Source organism: Lissotriton vulgaris, chromosome 12 (assembly GCF_964263255.1).
Source record: "Lissotriton vulgaris chromosome 12, aLisVul1.2, whole genome shotgun sequence".
Classification (NCBI taxonomy): Eukaryota; Metazoa; Chordata; class Amphibia; order Caudata; family Salamandridae; genus Lissotriton; species Lissotriton vulgaris.
This window is the reverse complement of record NC_141700.1, coordinates 678322669-678331853: the sequence shown is the minus strand read 5'-3', so window position 1 is coordinate 678331853 and position 9185 is coordinate 678322669. Positions and strand designations below refer to the sequence as shown.

At 57.7% G+C, this 9185-nt stretch overlaps 1 protein-coding gene across 1 annotated transcript; it reads right to left on the bottom strand.

Annotated features, from left to right (window-relative positions):
* Positions 1–2056: 2056 nt before the first annotated feature.
* Positions 2057–6463, bottom strand: LOC147677994 (uncharacterized). The gene is given in 3 exon segments (XM_086945603.1): positions 2057–2468; positions 2470–2685; positions 6117–6463. Coding segments are annotated over 3 exon segments (975 nt in total).
* Between the last annotated feature and the right edge of the window lie 2722 nt (positions 6464–9185).

Here is a 9185-nt window from a genome sequence, read left to right as displayed (position 1 = left end):
CGCTTTACGGAAGTGTGAAAAGATAGGGATAGAACGCATAGAGAGAGGAAGGGAATTCCAAAACCGGGGTGCAAGAACAGAGAATCTAGTTCCACCAGTGCAAGTTTTGTGGAAACGGGGAACAGTGAGGAGGGCAGAGGAAGATGAACGGAGCGGACAGGGGTGTGGAAAGAAATCAGAGAGTTGATGAACGCCGGTGCAGAGTGATCAAGGGCCCGATAAACAAGGCAACCTAGTTTGAACAAGGATCTCTGCAGGATGGGTAACCAGTGAAGGGATTTGAGGACAGGAGTGATGTGATGGGTTTTGGGCAAGTGAAAGATGAGACGGGCAGCCTGATTTTGGATTGCTTGAAGACGGCGGGTTTCGTAGGCAGGGATACCCACGAACAAGCTATTACCATAATCAAGGCGGGAAGTGATAAGGGCAGAAATGATGATTTTAAGGGAATCAAGAGAAAAGAAACGAGAAATTTTTCGGATCAGCCGAAGGGAGAGGAAGCAGGAGGACACTACGGCACTGCCCTGGCCATGCATGGACAGGTCCTGGCTGACCTTAATGCCCGATGTTTTAACGGAGGGAACCGGGGTGGGAGGGGGGCCAAGAGTAGGGGGCCAAAAAGCAGAGGACCAGGGGCTGGATGAGCCGCCAGTCAGGACAAGCTCAGTCTTATCTGGATTGAGCTTGAGGTGATTGGTGCTCATCCACCCAGAAATAAAGACCATGGTGGAGCAAAAAAAACATAGGGAGTGAGAAGAAGAAGAAAGATCAAAGACGAGCTGGAGGTCGTCTGCGTAGTTATACACAGAGACCCCCAGCTCAAGAAGAGAAGAAATAAGTGGATGAGTGTAAAGATTGAAAAGAAGAGGAGAGAGGGAGGAACCTTGGGGAACCCCACAGGGCACCGGGAGGGGAAGAGCAGAGAAGCCGGGGAGGTGGACAGCTTGTGAACGTCCTGTTAGAAAGGACGTGATCCAGGAAAGGGCAGGGCCTCGTATGCCCGCTGCGCTGACACGGTCCAAAAGAATGTTATGGTCGACCGTGTCAAACGCAGCGGACAGGTCGAGGAGAACCAAAGCTTGGGGAGAGTTGGTGTCAGCCTTGGCTTTCAACTCGTCGAGAACGGCGAGCACCACAGATTCGGTCGAATGACCCGAGCGGAAACCTGCTTGGTGAGAAGCAAGGAGTTGGTTCTGTTCGACATAGGTAGAAAGACAAAGTCTGTGCACCATTTTTCTAAATAGTCCTTGGCAGCAGGCAGTTTGCTTTCTTGGAGCTTTGCAGAAGTAAAGGCCAAGGTCAACATCCTCCTGTGCAAGATAAATGGCACTACCTTGAACATCTAAATTACGCAACTGCTGCTTACTATTGGTACTGATGACACTTGACTTTAGAATTCTTCTTAGGGGCCGATTCAGATTCCCGTCGGATGGGCTCTGAACCATGTTCGGAGCCCTTCCGACTGAATCGGAACGTGTCTGCCGGATTCATTTCTGACCTAGCCATTCCGATGGGTTCGGTCGGAATGGAATCTGACTCTGATTTCCAGATGCCATCCGGAAATCCTTCAATACTCCCCCGGTCACCTCTTTACGACCGTGGGAGTATGATGGCGGGTTTTCACTGCCTTTTTGTGCCAGAAACACAAAAAGCAGTTGGAAACTGTCTCTGGGGCCCCAAGCAGAGCCACCATGGGTGCGAGGCCGCCTGGGGGCACCTACGGTGCCCCTCTGTTGATCCCTGCACCCAGTGGCAGGCACCTTGGGGTGCCAGCCACAGGGTGCAGGGATGAACTGCACCCCTGCTTTACACAATGCAGGCATGCATTCCGCTCGGAATGCATGCTTCCATTGTGAAGCATACGAATGCGACCGAACAGGGTTCGGTCGCATCGTACTAGCAGGGCCATAACTGACCACAGCAGGTCGGTCGGTTATGGCTCCTGACTGATGTCGGTCGGACCTGAGTCAGTTTGACATCGGAATCGGCCCCTTAGAGATGACCTTTTTAAAGTTTGCAAAATCTAACACATGTGGAGGACAACACCTGATTTAAGCTAAAATGCTTTGTTCACTGCTTTAATTTCCTGCAACTTAGGTTTGAGGAAAATAAGATAGAGATAATGTGTTTCACCATTGTACATTTCCTGTAGCTTTCTAGCTGCATAGTAATGTTCTACGTATGATGTGTTGCAAAAGTGCAGCTTTAATACATCATACTGCTCCAGAAAATGCTCCACACAATCCGCCATGATTAGCCACCGTGTTTCACCCGGCAAAATAAGCTTCAGCGGCATTTCTCCATTCAAGGTTTGATAAAAATCTGTGTAGACTGCCTGGCGCTTTAGAGAATGTGCAAACCAGTTGTAGGTTTCTCGCATCATGAACTCAACAATGCTGGGCACACTGCATTGCTTTTCTAGCAACAATGTTGAGAGTGGCAGATGCAACATACACGCTGAAAAGTCGCTGCTTTTTTCTCAACTAAGTATATGTGGAGTGTTTTTTGCCACACATCACACTTGAGCCAACTGTACCTACACCTACCAAGTTCTCAATTGGAAGCCTGTCGTTTCTGAGGAACTCCAGAAGGGCAAAAAGCTGGGTCTGGTGGCTCAGGGTCCTCTGTTCGACTTCATGGTCACAGATTAAAATCCTGGTGGGTCCCCTCAGCCTTTCATCCTTTCTGAGGTTGACAAATGAGTACCATTGAGTTGGGTAACAACAATCCTCTCTTATTCAGCCCCAAGATGCCCCTATGGGGGTGAACGTGCGCTTTACAAATACACATTTTTTTTTTTGTAAATATCTTTTTATTGCAGCAACATCAGGAATGCGTACAGTATATGCGAGCCATTCCCCTTGGGGCTCAATCGAAGCTCCATTCCCCCACCCCCGTATCACACAGCCGTTTAGCTCACACCCCGGAGGTTGAGCGGCAATATCATGGGGGAAAAAACTGCGATGGAGCCTTCTGTATTGGTCCACAGTTGCCAGGTGGGTGGGAACTGGCAAAGCTGCTTTTCAGCCCTAACGCTCCCTCTTCCGAGCCCCAAGTCCAGTTGAACCAAGAGTCATTTTTTACCCTTACTGAACATACCCCCCCTCCCCCCTCAACACTCCCATCCCCGCCTACCCCTCCACCCTCGCCCAGAATCACCCATAACCGCCCCCGCCCAGTCCCCCCACCCCCCCAGGAGTGCCAGAGTACCACCTAGCCGAGTTCTCAACCCTCCCCGCTAGACCCGAACCGAAACAGAGCTCCAGGATTTATCAGCAACTATTCGTAAGTCATCACATTGGAATGCAAAAATAGGGGAGCAGCAGAGTGGGCCTAGCCACTCCCCCCGTCAGGCGGGCGCATCGCCGGAGCCGGACTATGCACCGGGGAGTCCTCCTCCTCCGTGTCCAGGAGCGTAAGATCTAGGACCAGCCCCTCCCACGCCCTGGCCCTCTCCAGTGCCATGTCATTGTCTACCCTGAGCGCGGCCTGTAGGCGAAGCTCACCCTCGCACCGAGCCCATTTAAGCAGCTCAGCCTTCCAGCGCTCTACTGCGGGGCCCCTGGTCGCCTTCCATTGGGACGTAATGGCCCGTTTCGCCAGGAGGAGCCCCAAATCCAGAAACTTGCTAGTAACCTTGTTTTTGGATGTGTGTGGGAACCAGTGTAAAATGCAGTGTGCCATGGTGAGTTGCAGGTCGCTCTCCGTTACCTCCCTCAGAACCTCCACTACTTCCCTCAAGAAGGGCCCCAGCTCAGGACAGGACCAGAACATGTGTTGGAAATCGGCGAGATCCGCCGGGCAACGCGGGCAGGACGCCGAGTGGGCCGGGAAGTATTTATGTAGTTTGTCAGGGGTCAGGTAGGCCCTATGTAAGACATAAAAGTGCACCAGCTGGAATCTCGCGTTGCGCGTCCCGTTCCGGGCCCCTTCCAGTATGCCAGTCCATGCCTCCTCGGGGATCTCAGTCGCCAAGTCAGCCTCCCATTTCGCCTTCAAGGCCAGCACTGGAGTGACGGATTCGGAGACCATGCGTCGATATAGGCATGTGACAGCCTTGACCGTCCCCGCCATCATCACGACGTACTGGCAGCCCAGGGACAGTGGTGGCTCCGACATACCCGCCCTCCAGTGTTTGCGGATCGCCGCCGTTAATGCCGCATGAAGGAGGAAGTCCCCACCCTCCAGCTCAAAGCGGTCCTTCAGGAGGTCGAAGGGCAACATTGCCCCGTTTTCGTACAGGTCGCCCATGGATGACAGCCCCTGCTGGTCCCAGCCGTCCAGCCCGCGCCACGAGCCCCAGTGCGGGAGTGCCCCGCAGAGTTTAAGTGGGATCTCAGGTGCGTACGGAACCGTAATACCGCACCTCCGGCAATACCTGTTCCAGCATTTTCGGGCCAACGCAAACTCCTGAGTAAGGTGGAAATCCCCCATAGGAAGTCCCAGGACAATCCGGGACAACACCTGGACCTGTCCCGCCGGCTCCCCTGATCCGTCCTCCCCTCGTCTGGCCCTTGCTACCCACTGTTAGCCATTGCAGTTGCGCTGCCAGGTAGTAGAGCTCGTAGTCCGGCACTGCCAGACCCCCGTCCGCCCGAGGGCGGAGAAGTGTGGCATGTGCCACCCTGCGCCTGCCCGCTCCCCACAGAAAGCCGATGACCATCGATCTCAGCCGCCTGAAGTAGCTTGCCGGGATCCAGATCGGGAGGGTTCCGAAGAAGTAAAGCAGCCGCGGTAAGGTCACCATCTTGAGTAGTGCCACCCTCCCCATGAGTGACAATGGGAGCGTGCCCCAAAAGTCAAAGTTCCCTTTAGTGTGCCGGATCGCCGACCCGATATTTCCCTCAAGGATATCGGCCCTGTCATGGAAGATCGAGGTGCCAAGGTACCGCAGGCTCCTCTCTTCCCACGTTACGCCCTCCGTAGTTTGTGGGCATGCTCTCCGCGGGCGGGCCGGGAATAGGTGGGACTTTGCCCAGTTCACTCGAAGGCCCGATACTCTGCTCAGCGATTGCAGGAGAGTCTTAGCTCCACGCAGGGAGTCCGCCGAGTTCGCCAGGAACATCAGCAGATCATCTGCGTATAATGCGATGTGGTGTACCTGCCCATAGACGTCCAGGCCCTGATACGCCTGGCCCATCCAGGCTCGCGCTGCAAGGGGCTCGACGGCCAGGGCAAACAGCAGGGGGAAGAGAGGGCATCCCTGACGGGTGCCCCTGCCCACCCCGCACATCTCAGAGATAACCCTCCCAGTTCTGACTCTCGCCGTCGCGTTCTGGTAAAGCAGCATCGTCCAAGTTACGAAGCCTTCGCCGAGGCCCATCGTCCGCAGGACATGAAAGAGATAAGGCCATTCTAGGCTGTCAAAAGCCTTCTCCATATCGACAGCAAACACCACTGCCTCGTCGCCGTCGTAGGTGTCAGCCTCCAGTACATGCAGGAGTCGCCGCACATTAAGCGCCGTATTGCGGGCCGGGATGAAACCCGACTGGTCCGCATGGACCAGGATGGGCATGTGGGGGAGCAACCGCGTCGCCAAGATCTTGCTTAAGATCTTGTAGTCCAGGTTAAGCATGGACAGTGGGCGGTACGCTGTTCTGTCCCACGGTTGCTTGCCCGGCTTCAGCAGGGGGACGATCAACGCCTCCCTCGTGGTCGCAGGGAGACAACCCAGCCGCTTCGACTCGTTGTACAGCCACGTCAGCCGGGGCGCAAGGAGATCCGCGTAGGTGAGATAGAATTCCGCGGGGAATCCGTCGGTGTCCGGCGTCTTATTTCTCGCCATGCTCTTGATGGCGACCCGCACCTCTCTTTCCTCGATCTTGTCCCCGAGCCGCTTCGCATCCTCCTCACCCAGTTCCGGTAGGTCAAGACCCTCCATAAAGGCCTGGAACTCCCCCAACGAAGGGAAGACCCTGCTACGGTAGAGTTCCGTGTAGTAGTCGTAGAACAACGTGTTGATCCCCTGCTGATCAAATCTCGCCATCCCCGCATGGTCCCTGACCTCAAGGATGACCGAGCTCCGACGGGCCGGGTTGGCCAGCCAGGCCAGAAGAGCTCCCGACTTGTCGCGTTCCGAGTGCGCTCGCGTGAGGTAGGCCTTGTAGTCAAAGCACCGGAGGCGCTCCACCGACATCGCCACCGCCTCTCGCGCCCCCAGGAGGGCCTCGTGGGTGTCCGGCCGTTCAGGCCTTGTCCTCTCCAGCCCCCGCAGGGTCTCGTCCTCTTTCTCAATTTCCTCCAGCAACGTTTTCCGCACCCCCGATGACTTCGCAATGCACTGGCCCCGTAGCACAGATTTAAAGGCGTCCCATTCCGTCGCAGCCGAGCCCGCCGAACCCGCGTTCACCTGGAAGTATGCTTCAATGCCCGAGGCAATTGTGGTACGGAAGAGTTGATCGTCTAGTGCCTCAGGACGGAGTTTCCAAGCCGGGATCCTCGGGCGGATTTGCGACCAGCGCATCCGCACGAGAAGCGGGTTATGGTCAGAGACCGTGCACGTGAGATACTCACTGTGGCACACTTCCGCGTGCACGTCCTGGGAGCACAGGAAGGCATCAATGCGGACGTGCAAATCATGGAGAGCGGAGAAGAACGAGTAGTCCCTGTCCAACGGGTGGTCAGCCCTCCAGGAGTCGACCAGGCCCCACCGGCGTTGCCAGGTGGAGCGCGCGAGTGCAAGTCTACCAGCTGGTGCATTCGGTATGGGGGGGTGGGATCTGTCCAGAGCAACGTCAGCCACGCTGTTAAAGTCGCCGCCCAGGAGCAAGGGCTCCACTAAGAACTGAGCTAGCTTATTGGACAGTAGAGAGAGAAATGCAGGTTGGTCCACATTCGGGGCGTACAAGCAACCCAGGTTAAGGTCCCTCCCATCCAGCTTGCCTCGCACCATTATGTATCTCCCCTCTGGGTCAATTACCTGTTGTGTACACTGGAAGGGTACCCCCGCCCGTATCCAGATGCCCCCCCCCCCCTAGCATAAGCAGAGTAACCAGTGTGATAAACCTGCCCCTTCCAGCGCCGCTGCAGTGCCTTCCCTTCCTATGCCCCGCCTGACCAGATAGGAGTGGATCTTGTGCCGCCTATGCATCGAGTGCATCCCCTTACGTTCCATGTGAGACATTTGTAGCCTAAGTCGGATCCCATGGTAGAGTCCACCGTGGCCTATTCACCCTCTCGGCAATCCCCCCAGCACACCCAGGCCCCTCCCTCGTCCCCCCCCCAACTTGCGTAATCAAACTACCCCAACTCCCACACCCCCGGACAGACAACCAACGTGGAAACCCCATCCAAACTCAAGTGTCAAAGGCGTATCACTACATAATAGGGCTGGGGTGGCAACGATGCCGGCCCCAGACAGGCCCGAAGCCCCCCGCCCCCGCCCCACCTCCCCCAACAACACTCAGGAGAAGTCCCACGACTCTCCCCTCCCCCAAGATCTCAGCGATAAGTCCCAGGGGGTATCCGCACCTCACTGCATAGCGTCCGGAAGCGGCCCCCCTCCGCACCCGCTCCCCAGTACCTTACTTATGCGGTCAGCGTCCCACGATCCAGCTCAGCCAAGGATACCATCCGCTGTCTGGGGAGTCACCACCGGCAGGTCTGTCTCTGACGACTCGTGCCCACTGCTGGAGCCAGGGCTAGGAGCACTGGCCTTCGACTGCTCTGATGCGTTACTGGATGGGCTGGCGTCTCCCTGGCTGATGGCCGCCACTGCTTGCACCGCCTTGGCTCGTTCCTGCTGCCATCCCGATGGGGAGCCAGATCGTCGCGTCGGCGTCGTTTCCGTGGAGCGTCTCCTGGGTGGGGTCTGCGACGTGGGATCCGTGTCCGGCTCCCCCCTGGCATCCAACCAGCTCCAGGCCTCCTGCGGTGTTAGGAAAAAGTGGGTGCGCTCCCCAACGACCACCCGCAGCCGCGCCGGGAACAGCATGGCGTAGGGCAGCTGCAGCGATCTCAGTTTCCGCTTGACCGCCAGGAAGGAGGTCCGTTGCTTCTGCACTTCCCTGGTGAAGTCCGGGAAGACCATGACCCTGCTGTTGTCGATTCTCAGGTCCGGGATGTCCCGCACCCTCCGCAGTATATGGTCTCTGTCTCTGAAGTGCAGGAGACGTAGCACAATCGGGCGTGGCGGCCCCCCCGGCTTGGGGGGACGCGCAGGGACTCTGTGTGCACGTTCAATGGCAAAGAACGGCGAAAGTCCATCCGGGGCCACCTCAGCCCGCAGCCAGCCCTCCAGGTAGGTGACCGCGTCACGCCCCTCAACTTTTTCGGGGACCCCCACGAGGCGGAGGTTATTGCGCCGAGAGCGCCCTTCACTGTCCTCAGCTCGGAGCTCCAGCACTCGCACCTTCTGCGCCATTTCTGCCAGTGTCGTCTTTAGCTCCGCTACGTCCCCAGGCAGACTTTTCAGGGTGACCTCCGAGGTCGCCACCCGCTCCTTCAGCTTTCTATGGTCATCTTTCAGCAGGGTCAGGTCCGATCCGATGGTATCCATGCGCTTTTCGAGGGCCTCCCGCGACGCCACAATCGCCTGCATGATGTCCCCCAGGGAAGGGTCCCGTGGGTGGGTCGAGCTCCCCGCCACCGGCCCCGGCGGGTCGTCTTCTACGAGGTGCCCCGGGTCATCCAGCTTCAGGGCCTCGAAGCCCTTCTTCCTGCCACCTCGCACCATGCTGGTGGGCAGCTAGTTGCGTGTGCCCCTGCGGCATCCGCCGGCGTTCCCGCTCTCCGCCCTAGTTCCGCCTCAGGCCCCTCACTCACGCGTATCCCCGGGCTCGCGCCACGCGGGGACTAGCTCGAGAGGCCACCCAAGGGCCAGGACCCGCTCCACCCGGGACGTGAGGCACCGCTGCCCCGGGTCCGGTCGCCCAGTGAGGCCCCCGCGTCCAGAAGTCTCAGGCAGAGTTTGCGCCTGCAAGCACCAGTCCCGGTGTGGCGCGCTGTCCTCGGGCTTCCCTGGCCAGGTAGGCGCCCCTTCCCGCCTCTAGATCCAGTACCTCGTGGGGGTGGGTAGCCAGCACCTCCTCCCTTGCTCTCCTCTCTATCGCCGCTCGAGCGCCACCAGCCCCGGCGAGTCCACCACCAGGAGGGCGGGCCCAGCGCTCCACAGGGTCCCATGGGCTCCTCAAACTTCCGCCAAGGCAGTCATGCGCCTTCCTTTACTACAACAGGCTCCCCGGCGG